Below are 15,457 nucleotides of genomic sequence, written 5' to 3'. Positions count from 1 at the left end.
ACATTTTTATACCTAAAGGCGGGGAAAAAAATGCATCACTGGTCCCACCCGCCACCCCCTCATTTGGACAGGTCCCCAACCTGAAATCTCTCCCTAGCGTTGAAGAGCTGCGTACCTTGCAATGGCATTTAGCCCGAGGATGAGATAATCATCAGCTTTAAAGCCACCACAGGTGCTGAAGAAACAGATGGCGAGTGCAGGCAATCTGAAATGTAAAAAAATAACAAGAACAGATCTTGTCTGCCACATAGTCAGCTTTACTCTTTTTTTCATTTCACACTGAAAATGAAAGAAAAAGACAAATGATATACACCAAGAAAGATGCACAAAAGGACACAGAGAGATTATAATAACAGTTTTTTTTTAAAGATATTGTTCCACTAATCTCTATTCTTTTAAAGTTGCACCATTCAATACTTGTACATTATTTGTGACTGTGGTACTCATAGTGACAAACCCACAATGAACTGATGAGTGAAACTGTGTGGAGCACTTTAGTGTCTTTCAGACATTTGTTTTGGTTTTACTACCCTCAACTGTCAGTGAGGCCTTTTCCTGGATGAAGCTCTGTACACTGCAGACAGACAGAGTGAACAGAGTGGAGCATTTAGCAGCTAAAAAGCAAGATATTTCTCTTAGGAGTCGATGGAGACCAAAAAAGAGGTTGAAGGAGAGCAAATACTGGATAAATTCACCAGGTGTCCAAATCAATCAATGGCTCCAAGTAAACACTAATGTTGCTCTGTGCCTGCTGGAAATACACATTTGTTTTGTTGGCTGTGACATCTTTGTGTAGCAGAGCTTTTTCACTGGAAACCGCTGCCTGATGATGATGACTGGTGAAAGTGAACAAAAGCAGTGAAATTGCAGCTGAAATACGTGATAATTCATTGTGATAATTACTTGTGTGTTCATCACAATGAGTGACCTCTTTCAGATCACACACAGTCTGACACACTGTCCATATAAAAATATTTATTACTGTAGCTTAAAGATTCAGTAAAATTTACACATTGTAGCTTTAACTCCCTCATACTGTTTGTCAGTTTCACACCACTCACCGTTTTGGTTCTCTGCAGTGCCAGGAAGCGACCCATCCCTTACTTCCGACCTAGTCCTTCCTCTACCAGTCGGTCCACCAGCGTGTCATCCTGGAGCAGCCTCTTCACCCGCAGCCGCAGTCGCAGCCCGATCCACAGCATCAGCCGGAGCAGGAGCCGGAGCTGGAGCCGCAGCCGCAGCCGGAGCCGGAGCCACAGTTACTCCTCCTACAGGAGCTACAGTCGCAGTTCGTCCTGGAACTCAATCTTTGGGACGCGTAGTCGCAGCAGGAGTCGCGGTTCGTTGAACAAACGCAACAAAACCAGGCATTAGGTTTCCTAGAGAACATTAAGGGACTGAAGCGCCAGTCTTGTTTTCCCACTTGAGAACGAGGACAGTGGATGTTGGAGCAATCGACTGTGTGCGTCTCCGTGCTCCACTTTGACGCTTGAGTGGAAATGTCCCAGCAGGGGTCCGACCATGAGGCAGTCCTGTTCGCTCTGCCCACAGAGACAACTGGAGACTGAATGTCCTTTTGTTTGTTTGTTTTGTTCTTGTACTGCATCCTCTTGCATCAGCACTCACTATGGCCTGCGACTGTTCATCTCTTAGATACTTACAGTAGAAACTGCACATAACAAAGACTTTTTTTAGCCTGTGCACATCCCATTAAATTATTCTTTTAAATTACTGCTTTGAAATGATAAACTTTCTATTTATTTTAATATTGATGGTTCTCTAAAATGGTACATAACAAGGTGTAATGATAATGAGACACCCCAACAAGGGTGGAAATGACTTAAATCTGACATTTAACAGGACATCAGACCTTTACTGTCTCATGTCAGGTATGTATGTCCTAGGTTTTGCACCAAGAAGTGAGGTATTGAAGTGACATTTGAGCCACTTCATCCAACTGTTTACAAATGGCTTCAGAGGGATCGTTATCAGGAATAAGAAAAAAGGTTTATTGTTCTGATGTCGCCACTTCACAAGGTGGAGAACAAACGTGTTTCCACTGAAAAATGAATCAGAGAGGTTGGCCTGACGGCGAGCAAACTGCCTGTCAGCTCAAATGTCAAATTAATTTATCCTCTGATCAAGTGGAAAACAATTGAAATGTCAGTCCATGTAATACAACAGAGAGCAATCATAACATTGTGCAGGGACAGAGGAGGTGTTTTTCACTCGACAACTTGTGGCAAACAAAACATGTAATGAATTTGTTTTGGGAAAAGGATATTTAAAGGTAAAGATAATGTACATTTTATCTATTTCAAAGCTTAAATTAACATCTTGTATCAGGTACAAGTATCAGTCTGATTTTTGTTTATTTGATTTTTGTAAAGCACAGGAAGAAAAAGCTGTACCTCATTTGGTTGCAACATGTTGAAAATAAGCTTATGAACAGCATTAATTCTCAATTTACTTGAATAATGTTTTCTTGCTACCAACTCATATATCAACTGTGTTTTTGCTCTTGATCACAATGGAAGGTCAAGTTCTGAATTGTGCAGCACCATACATATTTATTACTTATTTAATATTTATTGGTTTGTTGTCCCTCTCGGTAGTGGTCAGTCTTTCTATGCAACACTGTCAGTTTATAGTTGTTATGACACTGCTGTCGTTTATTTTTGGTTTGTTGTAAATTATTCCTTTTGGTTTTGGCTCCTAACTCACACATAAACCTCAAAGCAGATGTTCAAAAGACTGGAGTGGCAGAACAGATCCTTCCTGTCTGACTGGTGTTTTAAATGCTTTTGTGAAAAGCAAAACTTCAGTGGTTTTGGGAAATATCTTCATTTTCTTTCTTGCTGAGAGATTTAGATGAGAAGATTAATTCCACTCATGTCTGTTTTCTAAATATGAAGCTACAGAGAGCAGCCAGTTAGCTTTAAAGCTTAACACCACTGAAATCTGCTGTTACACTTAGTTTGAATCAACAAGTTGTGGTTTTGCAGGTTTTCTGTCAGACACACAAAACAACAGCTTGACATCTTTACTCCTCAGTTTTGGTTTTTCAGCAAACAACATATAATGTGTTGATTAGTGAGATGTTGCTAGGTGGATTTTGTTACTTTGTGGCAGAGCCAGGTTGCCTCTTTACCCCGTCTCCATTCTTTTTGTTAAGTCAACCAGCTGCTGATCATAACTTCACATTTATCTCACAGGCACGAGAGTGGCATCGATCTTTTCATTTAATTCTGCGAAGGAGCAAATAAGCATATTTCCCAAAATGTCAAACCACTTCTTTAAATTTAATTTCGAGGCTGCTTTGACTCCAGAGTTTTAATCTGCCAAAAGTTTGAAACTGCCTCTCCATATAATTAAGAGAGTTATATTTCTCAATCATTTCAAATCCATCATCCTGTCTGTATTAACTGCTCCAGGCCTGACAGACTGCTCTCTATGCACTCAATACTCTCAGCTTATTTCCCTGAATGTCAACTAAATTGGACGAATGAGGGAAATATGATGCCGGAAGAGGAAGAAACTTGGCACAAAAGTCCTCCATAAACTACAAACTGACGACGACTCGTGTCAAGCGGCAGTGACGAGGTGCCAGCGGATGATTTGTGCAGTCATGTTGATAATCTCCCTAGATGGGCACCCAGGCCAACCCCTCCTTTCACAATGTAAAGTTTGCATCAGTTCTTGTGCAAAGTAATTTTAAATATGTAATTACTGTGGTGTAAATATGCATCTGCATTGTATAAATCATACAAAAGGTGGTATTATATGATTTACAGAATGTGATTTGGCCTTTGTTGGATGTTAAAATGTTGGTATGGATATGATGCATTGACCAGTGAAGTAGGAAAATAAGACAAAATGCCAGGTAGGCATCAATCAGTGGACTCTAGATGTCTTTGTGTGTAAGATCCCTCTGATCGTGTCTTTTGTTATTTTTGAAAAACTCCAATAAGAAGGTCATATAGCAATAGTGATCCAGTGTTTCAGTGTTAAATTATGCCTACTCTGCCCTTTTCCCATGTGAAGGCGCATATTGCAAAAGCATATGTTTTTCATACTGTCACATTTTATCTTGTGTCAGTGTGAACTCCACATCGTAATAATGTGTCACCTGGAAATTGAATCGTCCCCGCCATAACCCCATGAAATCAACTTCCCCTTTCACTGCGTGTTCAGAATAAGCTATATAAAATCATGTTCTGAATAAAACGCCTCCGCAGTCTTTCTTTTATGTTCCGGAAACAGATGAAAAACACACTTATTTACCACAGTAAACAGAGGTCGTCTTCACAAAGCTGACTTCTTAGCTGTTTTGTTTTATCCGTACTGTGACATCAGCGTGTTTGACACGAAGCTCTGCGTTATTTTCTATTAAAAAGCCGGTGAGTCACCCAGAGGAGGGGGCCCCAACTGTGTTATGAGTGACATGTGGACAGTAACTTAATTTGGTAAAAAGGGAGGCCGGTCTTTGGTCAGCTGTTGCACCTACACTGTAAATAATATCCACATCAGCAAGTCATTTAACTGTCATTTAAACCTTATGATGTGTTTTGACCTGAATACAAAGCAGAAATGTTTCATTTAAAGTGGAGCAAGTCAGTCTACTATCACATTCCTTCCACTGTGAAGATTTGAAGGTTTACTATTGCCTCTGACGTGGGTCATTTTTTGCAGTGTGATCGTTCTCCAGATCCTCCCAGCACTTTCCCGACACTTGCTCTGTGCGACTCACCGTCTGGAAGCCGAGCGCAGTATAAAACCCACAGCCAGGAGGAATTAGACCAGTTCACTTGAGGGTCTAAGAAGCTTGATGTCCGCTCCGGAGTTTGTTGTTGGATCAACAGGTGACTGATTGCGTAACGGTGATGCGCGTAATCCAAAAGAGATAAAGTTTTACCACGCAGGCGCAGGAAACTTCTGACTTAAAAAGAAAAAAAAAAAAAACTTTTGTTTGAGGGTTGTTTTGGTACCAAAAGCTGAACTCTTTCTGGCGTTGAACTCAGCTGGATATGGCAGAGGGAGACTTCTACACCATGGGAAACCGGCAGAGGTTTCCCAGGGATCCGTTTGGTGAATCGCCGTTCAGGGATCAGTCTCCGTTCAGGGATCAGCTCGCGTCTCGGTTTATGGAAGACGAGTTTGGGATGCCGCCTTTCCCCGACGATCTGGCGATGGACTGGCCGGGCTGGGCTCGGCCTGGCCGCCTAAGCACGCGCCTCAGCCCCTCGCCTTTCGGCAGCAGTTTACGCTCAGCGGGTTTCGCCCCGCGCCAGTCCACAGGAGGCCCCGCGCTCTACACTAGCAGGTACGGGGAGCCCTCCTCCCGGAGCTCCCCGATCACCACCGGGGGGGAGCCCTGGAAAGTTTGCGTGAACGTCCACAGCTTCAAACCAGAGGAATTACACGTCAAAACGAGAGACGGATTTGTAGAAGTGTCAGGTGAGTTTGAGAAAATGTTGGAGAAGTCTGAACTAAATGTGAGCACTTTGTCAGGAGGATACAGGACTGTATAATCCAGGATTAAAGCCTCAGGGGAACGGAAACTTTACTTCTGATATTTGTGACGGCTGTGATGTCTTATGATCAATGACCGGAGGTCAAAGTGAGCGGTACCACTGACACCCATCATCAGTTCACATTGATATGAGAAATAGTCAAGTCAGTTTTATTTATAGAGCACATTAAAAACAACACCTGCTGTCCAAAGTGTATTTAAACCGCACAACTGGAGACACTGAGGTCATGTCCTTAGTATTGTTTATGAGAATTTGAAGGTTTGATTACATAGAAGTGGCACTTGGTCTCCCATATTAGAGGTGGATTCTGACATTATTTTGCTATAGTTTATTTTAAAAAAGGTAGGTATATTGTTTTCTCTATAAGAAATGGCTGTGTGTAAACAGTTTTGAATCAGCACTTAGACCTAAATTTAGTCATATAAAAGGTCACAGAAAATATAACTGAGCAGTTCTAGCACATTTTAACAAAATAAATAAATAACTGGAGAGTTTTCCATACTTTTTGGTGGCTATAGTCCAATTTATTTCTCCGCAGGGTGGGATTTCACTGAGGGAATTTGAACTCCTGACCTCAATATTTCTAAAACGTCTCTTATCCCTTCAATATCTTTTGCATTTTTATTGAACTGTTCAGCAAAAAGTCACATTAAGACAAAAATTAAACAGGCACAACAGGAGGAAAAAAAAGCAGCTTTCATCCCAAGTAAAATACATTTAGAACGTCACAGTGTTAATTATACAACAAAAAACATCTTAGCAGGTAACTATCTGGCCAAGAAATATCATCTCTCTCACTTTGGCAGCAGGTTTGAAGCAGTATAATGGAAGTCTCTGTGGTGTAACATGGTCTCAGCAATAATGATTCTTGATATGGAAGAGCTGGACAGATTTTGGGGACTGGGACTCGCACGTTGGCAGGCAGATCCTCAAGCTTAGACACCTGTTTCAGAATCATTCCCTCAGTCACCCACGAGCTCAATTTAGATTTAAGGCAAGGCCCGTGACAACAGTCTCTGTTTACAATAAGACAAGCTGCTTGCTGGAGAGAATGTTCTGGAAATAGGACCCCACTTTGACCGGGCAGCTTTTGTCTCTGCCGGTGTCACGTTCTAGCTCAGTCACTTATTGCTGGAGTAAGTTGTCTAAGAATCGTTTCCCCAAGTCGATGCTGCAAAAGAAGCAGATGAATACCAGGGATACCCAGGACTAAGGAGGGCACGGAGGACAGCAGCCCCCCCGTACTCTGAGTTTTTTATAAACACATTTTTGGTATGCCAGTTGGGTCATTCAGTCAGCGCCATGTTGGGCCAGCCTGCCACAGTGACTCGACCCTTGTTCTAAAAGTGTGACAGGGAGTGTGATACAAGCATGTTTGAGGTGTTCAGTACATGAATTCACGACTCTTTAACAAAGAAGCGCTCAACACAGCCGTGATGTACGCTGTGTTTCTATCAGGTTAAAAGCTTACTGACAGATGGATAAATCAGCCACAGTGTGACAAGAGGTATGGCTGGATTAACCCTGTGAACGACAGATCTACCTGTGGGCCCCTACTGGTCAAACACAAAGTCATTTAAAATGAAGTAGATGTACATTTTGAGAATGAACTCTGTGTTTGATTGTGGTTTCTTTTTTTTGACATCTGAGCTAAAATGGGTGTTAACTTGCTCTTCCAGGTCTAAATCACTTCAGTTAACACTCTGCTTTAGTGGTGAATATCTCAACGCAAATTTGCGGTTGGTCAAATTTACACTAACCAGCTGGCACACAATGAATATGGAGCTTTTTCCCATGTTTTTGGTGTAAATGATTGATAGACACGTCAGAGTACATCCACTAAAGTGCTTGTTTCTGTTTGTCAACATTATGAATAGGATTCCTGCAGAGACAGACCTTTTTATTAAAGAGTAAGATCCTTCTTTTTAAACTATAATCATATATCGCTACCAGACTCCACTGACAAAAACTGTAATTTTGCTGAGCCTAACATGCGAGTTGCTGCCTCGATCTGTCAGTTTGTTTGTCCTTATAAATGATTTACACCCAAAAACATGAGAAAATAAGATTAAAAAAGAATCACAGACCTGTTAGCAAGCAAGTCAGGGTTTAAAGTTGGTTCAGCAATGCATCTAATAAAGAGTCAGTGCTGTTTCCTGTTAACATAAGCAGAATCTTTCTCTACAAATCTTTGAATTTAACTGAACCCAACTCTGAATCTGATAGAGGGAAGCACAGTACATGCCTCCCCCATGTCACATTAATAAGTGTGTATCAAAAAGCTCCTCCATCTGCAAATATGAAAGCTACAGGTCTGTCCTTGACACTTGTACAGGCAGAAAATCTCATCCATAACAATAAGGCACCATCTGCCATCTCTCCTCCCAGAACATCACAGTATTACACAGAGCATCTGGAATTTTGCATCTCCGTCGTAACCGATCTGAAAACAGGGAGAGGCAGCGCACTTGTTGGACTAGTCTCTAACCAAACCTCTGTTATTCATGAAATATCACTGGGATACAGTCAAGGGACCAGTTTTACGTCTGAAGTCATGACAAGGTTTTCATAATAGTCTCATGACTTCACTGGTGGTCTTAGCTCAGTTCTCTCAGGAGTTTTAATTCCAGCTCGAACTCTGGTGGAGTCCAGCACTTTCGGAGGGCGGAGACTCACTCACTGTGGGGGTATAAGGTAGCGCATAGTCGAGTCTGGGGGTTGAAGGGTGGGGCAAGCCACGCTGCTGGCAGTGGCGTTGACATTTAGCAGCCCCCCATAGCAGCTGCTAGCAAGCCTGAGAGATAGAACGGCCATAAACAGAGCTCTGAGGAGAAGGTGAGGGAGGGGAGGGCAGGGGGGGCTTTCCAGGCCCTAGCTGTTCTCCCCAACTTCAGAACAACATGTGTGAGTGTCTTTCTCCAGAAGACCCATTCTTGGAAGCAACCAAAGGGAATGAATAAGTGTCTCATCATTTCAGCATGTTCTTTGCAACCCACCCTAGAGATCTTGATGCAAAAACACTGCTGGGATTGAGCAATGGAGAACTGTGTGTACCAAATGAAACTTTCGATCTCAGTTACATCAACACCTTTTTCATATAAGCTGTTGGATAGGTTGAGAGAGTTATAAGTGGAGGTATATGTGATCAGTGTCCTATTCAAGTGCCGATAAGGACATGCAGTTATGATCCATGACCTCGCTAATCTATCGCACAGTTACTCGCTTCTCTCACTTACTGTCTGATGTTTTTTTGTTTTTTTTCAAACAGGGAAACATGAAGAGAAGCAGGAAGAAGGAGGCATAGTGACAAAGAATTTCACAAAGAAGATACAGTGAGTATAATTTCAGTGAACACTTTCTTTTCTTTCTTGTTTTCCCCACTGGATTTCAGCAAATTGTGGACACAGAGGGTTTCACTTTTCATTTCAGTCAGAATAATGTTTACTGTTCATTGAGCTAATGTGACTCCCATGTGATTAGCTGTGGACTATTGAATTAAACTGACCGTTTTACTGTGCACCACTGTAAATAAATTGCATATCAGTCATCTTATCCTTAATCTTTATCAGCTTAAGCCATTGTATATATTATACATGAGAAAGCTATAGGGCAGTGGTTCCCAACCAGGGAGTCAAGTTAACTACATGATGTGAGTACCAGGGATAGAAAATAATTTTAAAAAAATCAGTCTCTTCTACACAAAATGACATTTCTTTTTCCTGATTGCAAATGTGACCTTGTTAGACCTCTGAAAAATATTTCAATTAAAATAGTCTTTGAGGGGACAATACTATTTTATTGAACTGCTCACGACAAGCAGACATGGCTTAAATATTAATAAGTGTAAAGTCAAAAAAAGGGAACTACTGCCATAGAAATCAAAGTCCTGTTGTCTTTTCAAGCCAGCCTCTATCGCAGTAACTTTAGCCAAACAGTGTTTTTTCCCCCAAAGGTTTTCTTTACTTAATCTCTCTGATGTGCTGGAACATTATTCCTGCTTTTTCTGTCCATATTATTTAAATGAGAGTATTTGTTAGTGTACCAGACAGGAAAACTTTAGCACCACGTCATTCTAAAGCCATTTGAAAAACTGTCCTTCCTTCCCCTACAAATCTGACACCTACTGAAAGAAACAGATTCTTTTCTTCTACAAACACTACAAAACTGTATGTTCTCTTCTTTAATAGAAGAGTACATACAGATACAACAACATACTGCACCTAACACTGATGTTTATTTATCTCTCAAGAACATAAAAGTCAGTACTACTGTATGTCCACATCTCTTACTTAAAATAGTTTTGAACAGCTGCTTCATATCAGCTCTGAGTGGACAAACAACCCTCCAAGTCAAAACCTGTCAGCTACAGACAGTTGCCACTGACAAAAACAACACTTACTAACACCAGAATACTGAAGCAGGCGCTTCATGGATAAGTACTGGTGTATGGAGCAGTATTCATGTTGTAAGTCATCCGAGCCAAACAGGCCACAGAAGTTTCCACGGCCCGCCTCCGCAAGTTTAATTGGACAGTGGGAAGACTTCAAACAGCAGCGCTAATCGCTGGTGCGAATCGCCGTCTCACTGGCGCGTCACTCCAGTTCTGCTAATTTCCTGTTGGCTAATTAGCAAGCAGTTGCGCTAGCCCCACACTGTTCATATCACAATCCCTTTAATTGGAAAGCCTTCAAATCAGGCCTGTGCTCCTCAGCAAAGCAAAACCTTAAGCCAATGACTGACTGAATATATAGAGGGAGTGGTGGTGATGGAGGGAGGGGTCATATATAAATAACTGCCCCCAATACACATATCCCCTGGCTATAAGAGAGGGAAGACGGAGAGATAGAGAGTGTGGAGTAGACGCTCTTTCGCAGGGTTACTGTGGCTGAGCTTTTAATTAAAGTGCTTCTACTTTTTTATTCATTTAAAAGGAATAAATTCACTTTTAATGTAAAAACTTAAGTTTGTCTTGATAAACCACCGGCCTTTCTACAGTTAATTTTATCATTGTTAACCTCTGTGCTCTGCATGTGTACAGATTCTGTAACAAGGTAAAGGTGGCAACAACACAATCTAAAAATATTCAGTTACAAGTAAAAGCCCTTTATTCAAAACTTCACTCCAATGAAATAGTTAGGAATAATTAGGCAATTAATTGTTTAGTTAATCAACAAAAATAATTTGGCAATTATTTTGATAATTGCTTGGTCTTCTATTTAACTTTTTAAACAAAAATATTGTCTACTTTCAACTTTTTAAAAATCATTTTTGAGGATTTGTGGCATTTCTTCTTCTTATGTGAAAACAATCCATTTGAAGATGTCACCTAGTGATTTAGGAGAATGTGATGGACATTTTTCACTATTTTCAGGTGTTTTATATTATTAGTTAAATCAGAAAATAACTGACATTATACATATTTTTAGTTATAAAAATAATCATCAGGTGCTGCCCTAAAGGGAAAATACAGAAGTAATATCAGCAATATGTACTTAAAGAATCAAAACTGAAAGTACTCAGTATGCAGACTTTCACTGTGTAATATTGTTATGTCATAGAATGTTAATTAATCATTCAACATTATTGGATTATTATCACTGATACATTAACAAGTGTGCAGCATTTTAATGCCAAAGCTGGTTAAAGTTTAACTTAAACCACCTTACATACTGTTATGGGTATTTAAATTCATAATAATTTATAATAATATACGTAGTGGCATAAAAAGGAAAAATATTTCACTCACTGTAGTAGAGAGCAAGCATAAAAGTACCTCCAATACTTTCTTAAGTACAGTTAATAATTCCTACCATAGCAACAACAGGTGAAACAGATGCTCTGCAACAAGTAGTATGTAGATGCTCCTGAAAAGTAAATGCCAACAGTCAATAACAGTAATTAAGAGATTGACAGAACATCGTCACAGATCATAGTAGACAGAGGCTGTACAGTAAGCGGTGCAACAATTTTTCTGTTGAACTCTCTGATCCAAACAAGTGAGAAATATGTAATTTATTAACCAAAGATGATAAATCAGTTCTGAGGGCAAAGGTAACTCAGCAGCAACACAACATGTCCTATCAGTTTGTATGCCTAAACATATATGTGCCCTGTATGTTCTGTGTCTGTTTCTACTCAGACTGACTCAGTCCATGTGTATACTGTGTCTGGGTGTGTGTGGGAAAGAGCATATGGGTTGTATGTTTTACACACTCCACACTCTCCATGAACACACACGCGCACACACACACACCCCCAGTCAGGCCTCACTGTCCCGTCTCTCTCTGCCTCACCATCTCTGCAGGGGAAAAGCATATTGGACAAAGCTTTGGCAGCTGTACAAAATCAATGTCTGCGATAAAATGTGCGCTTGCTAGAGGTAAATAAACTCCCCAAGCTGGACAGATAAGGTTTCTGCCAGAGTATCACATAATGGGGCAGCTGAGTGATTTGACTTTGTCAGAAGGACCAACTTTGCTTTGCGGCAGTTGGCTCCTTGAAGGAACGTGGGTACCGATACCGACAGATACCGAAACATGCAGGCGTGTTTGGCTAGACCTGGGAATTGATAGAATAAATATTAGAAAAAAAATAAAATGCTAGCTTTAAAGTGTATATTGCACTAGTATGGTCCATACTACATATACATATACTCTCATATATATGCTAAGCATCAGCATGTTAGCATTAAGACTATGAGTCTCTTCTACATCTACAGTATTCTATATACATGTTTAAACACGTCACCACCTCTCCCCCCACCTCTGAGCTGCCCCGTCCACTTACCCTCCCACCCACCCTCCACCCTCCAGTCTGCCCATGGCCTCGAAATGAAACATTTTCAGGGACATGCCTCTTGCAACTTATCACTTTGGACGTATTGTATTGGTCTTCTTCTATCTAAATTGGATTTGCTATAATCCTACTGTTGGACTGCATTTCTATTATTGTTACAATTTTTGTAATTGTCTTTTCCCCATGCCTTCTATAGCATGCCTAGCTGATAAAGGAGGGGGGGATCCCTGTTTGTTTTATCCAATTGTTGTCTTTTTTGGGGGGGGGGGGTCCCTGTCTTTGGTTGTTGTTGAAGTAGACCTTTAAAGCTCAGTGAGACTTTGTATGTGATATGTCTCCACACAAATAGACCTGACTTGACCTCTCTGTCTGTCTGCTTCTGTGAGGTGAGGTCTTTAGTCCCTTCTGACTTGTATTTCTCAGTGGAGTGGGAAGCCAGTGGAGAGTCCTCTCTAATTAAATGGAAGGTAGACCCACAGTCTCCTTCTCTGAGCAGGACAGCCTGGTGTTTATATTAACTTCCAAAGACACTTGGCTGCTCACACAGAAAATCCACAATACCCATATTTGGTCACGCTGTCTGACAAAGAACAAAGTTTGCCTGGATGTGTGTGTGTGTCTGTGTGTGTGTGTGTGTGTGTGTGTGTGTGCACCTCTACAGCAGGTTCTTTCGTTCCAAAATGTCGAATAATGTCGAAAATAAGCTTGAAATGAACTCACTAATTAAATACTAATCCGTTTTATAATATATCATTATTATCATTGTTCCTAATGCAGTATATACAGTTTAATGAAATGCAGCGCTCACACACTGCAGCTCTGGCTGATTTTCCATCAACACTTTGTATTTTCCTGCAAGTTTTTGGGATCCAATTATCCCACTCTGCTCTGTAAAATGTAACATTTTCAGCATGAGAAATGTCAAAAACAAAGTGAAGAAGCAAAAAATAAAAAATGCCTGACACAAAATTAGCTGCTGCCTGTATGACAGATGAGAACAGCAGATTAGGAGAGTGTACATCGATGGACATTTACAGGTGTTAAACTTATGCAGACAGACACTCTAATTAATTTGAATGTGTGAGGCTTCATTTTTGTAAACCTCACACCTGGATCGACTGTGTGTTCTCTCTCCCTCCTCTTTGTCACAGAGATGGAGGATTTTTTAAATGAAAACTCCTGATGGTTTTCAGTTCATCTCCTGGGTGTGACATAGTTTTTGTCTAGAGTAAGTGCTAGCCAAGAAGGACAGGGTTTTTAATAGTATACAGTCTAAATCCTGAGCCAAGACTTTTTTTTTCTCCCCCTTGACATACAGTGCTAAACTCATCTGACTGGAGGCTGTTTATGGGTATCGACAAAGTGTCAATAAAAAAAAAATCTCTGCATTTAACAGTGTTTGCACAGCAGCTCCTTTAGAGTGTAATGTCACTGGGTTTTTGCGTGACCTCCAAGAAGGAATTTAACAGTTTCTCCAGGCTGTTTCTCCTCATCGCTTTCCTTATTTTGTTCCTCCCACTCGTGCTTTTAAACATGCTGAACGCACACAGCAGTTTACAGATTTTCCACCAAGTAAACTTCTGACAGTCAGCTTCCATCCTTGCATAAAAGACACTTGAGCCACGTACTGTTTCTCACCTTCCTTCCCCTTTGTTTGATCAGGATCCCGATAGACGTGGACCCTCTGACGGTCTTTGCCTCTTTGTCCCCTGAGGGAGTCCTCATCATCGAAGCTCGGCAGACGCCTCCATATTACCTCTTCAGCAACGAGGACTCCCAGGGCGGAGAGATGCAGGAGGTGGAGGTCCCTAAGCCCCAGGAGGCACCCATGGTCTAAACCCCAACCTTCTGACTAACATTACAGATCACCCTGCACAATCAGTTACAAGTTTGATACAAAATGTGTGGCCTTCAGCTTCTTGTTGTTACAAACCTGGAATTAAAATGTGCAAAATACACCAGGAGATCAAGGTCCTAGTGTTTATGTTAAAGCTGCACCAGGCAAGACTTTTAGATAGAAGTTTCACAAAAAAGAAAATGGAACCAATCGATGTTCGGCATTTTTTCTTAAGAAAATGACTTAAACAATTAATCAACAGTTGCCAGTTAATTTTCTGTCTATTTCAATTCTATGTGTATTTCCCCCCTATTATCACAATGATTGCCTTTATTACAAAATGATATAACATCAAACAGCATTTCACTCATGTTATATTTCATGTTTTCTGGGCACTGAAGATCAAAATATTTCAAACAGCTATGGAGCCCTCAGTGTGTTAGCTTGTCTTGTACAGCTTTAATATTATATCCAGGTGTATTCTGAGGTTATGCAAGAGCTTAGTAACTTACAGGAACAGTAACTTAATATACAGTATGTGAACTCCTAAAGAATCAAATTTATATTTGTATTTATATTAACATGAAATTCATTTAGTGGAACAATCTTTGCATCAAACATATTGTATGTGATTTCTTTGGTTCAAAAAAATGACAAATGTGCCTTATTTACTTGGGTGCCTTGACTTTAGTTAATGAATGTCACTTAAACTGACAAGAAACACAAGTTTTGTAGCTTCAGTAGAGGGTGAATTGTGTGCATTAATACTGTATTCTACCAAAGTGTATTGTAAATATACTTTAATATGTACCAATTCATTATAAATATTAAACTGAAGTGTTCCAGGTTTTGCAATATGGTTTGAATTTGTCTTTTCTATTTGAGCATTCAGGAAGATGGCTGCATGATTGTTGGAGCGGACAGACTGAGTCATATGCCAAAGACGTTTGTTTCCTGCCTTCTTTTCTGTCTATGTCTTTGTATTGGCTGATGCAATAAAAATGTCCAGCCAATCTCTCAGTGTGTCTTAACATCTGTGTCTTTTATTGAGAACCGTGCCACTCAACGGGACCGGTTCCAGGGATCCAGGGAGCCTGTGGTGTTATTGTTGGATAACAGAAGGAATTGGGCAGCAGATTAGCGGAGAGCTTAGTGCTGGGTGAGAGTGGCACTGCTGCGTTCTGCAGAATGGGCCGAACACACGGAGACAGCACTGCCAGAGCTTTTGAATGCGAGCGCAAAAAATTGGGGTAGTTCCATTGCATGTTGTGTGATGCAAAATAATGTAATC

The 15,457-nt window shown here is 40.7% G+C and overlaps 2 protein-coding genes and 1 long non-coding RNA gene across 3 annotated transcripts in view; 2 read left to right on the top strand and 1 right to left on the bottom strand.

The window, feature by feature from the left end:
* srrm4 (serine/arginine repetitive matrix 4) overlaps positions 1-5,008 on the top strand; it is a 64,456-nt gene extending 59,448 nt beyond the window's left edge. The window contains exon 13 of the mRNA XM_018703357.2: positions 1,080-5,008. Within this exon, the coding sequence (XP_018558873.1) occupies positions 1,080-1,374 (295 nt within the window). The 3' untranslated portion in view covers positions 1,375-5,008. The remainder of the gene's footprint in view (positions 1-1,079) is intronic.
* On the bottom strand, positions 237-1,197 carry LOC127143167 (uncharacterized). Its single transcript, XR_007814400.1, has 2 exons — positions 1,062-1,197; positions 237-836 (listed from the first exon to the last, which is right to left on the bottom strand). It is a non-coding gene; the product is annotated as an uncharacterized LOC127143167 (long non-coding RNA).
* Positions 4,806-15,186, top strand: hspb8 (heat shock protein b8). The gene is made up of 3 exons (XM_018703469.2): positions 4,806-5,457; positions 8,803-8,866; positions 13,992-15,186. The coding sequence occupies exons 1-3, from the start codon at positions 5,028-5,030 to the stop codon at positions 14,164-14,166; spliced, it is 669 nt and encodes a 222-aa protein (XP_018558985.1). The 5' UTR covers positions 4,806-5,027; the 3' UTR covers positions 14,167-15,186.
* The last annotated feature ends 271 nt before the right edge of the window (positions 15,187-15,457 follow it).

This window comes from Lates calcarifer, linkage group LG13, assembly GCF_001640805.2.
Source record: "Lates calcarifer isolate ASB-BC8 linkage group LG13, TLL_Latcal_v3, whole genome shotgun sequence".
In the NCBI taxonomy this organism is placed as follows: domain Eukaryota; kingdom Metazoa; phylum Chordata; class Actinopteri; family Centropomidae; genus Lates; species Lates calcarifer.
The sequence above is the reverse complement of the archived record's forward strand: the minus strand, read 5'-3'. Positions and strand labels throughout refer to the sequence as shown.

Bases quoted from the DNA above. Each gene is read 5' to 3' on its own strand.
- hspb8 (XM_018703469.2), top strand. From the start codon at position 5,028: ATGGCAGAGGGAGACTTCTACACCATGGGAAACCGGCAGAGGTTTCCC. The intron at 5,458-8,802 runs GTGAGTTTGAGA...TTTTTCAAACAG, and splicing joins CGGATTTGTAGAAGTGTCAG to GGAAACATGAAGAGAAGCAG. The intron at 8,867-13,991 runs GTGAGTATAATT...TTGTTTGATCAG, and splicing joins AATTTCACAAAGAAGATACA to GATCCCGATAGACGTGGACC.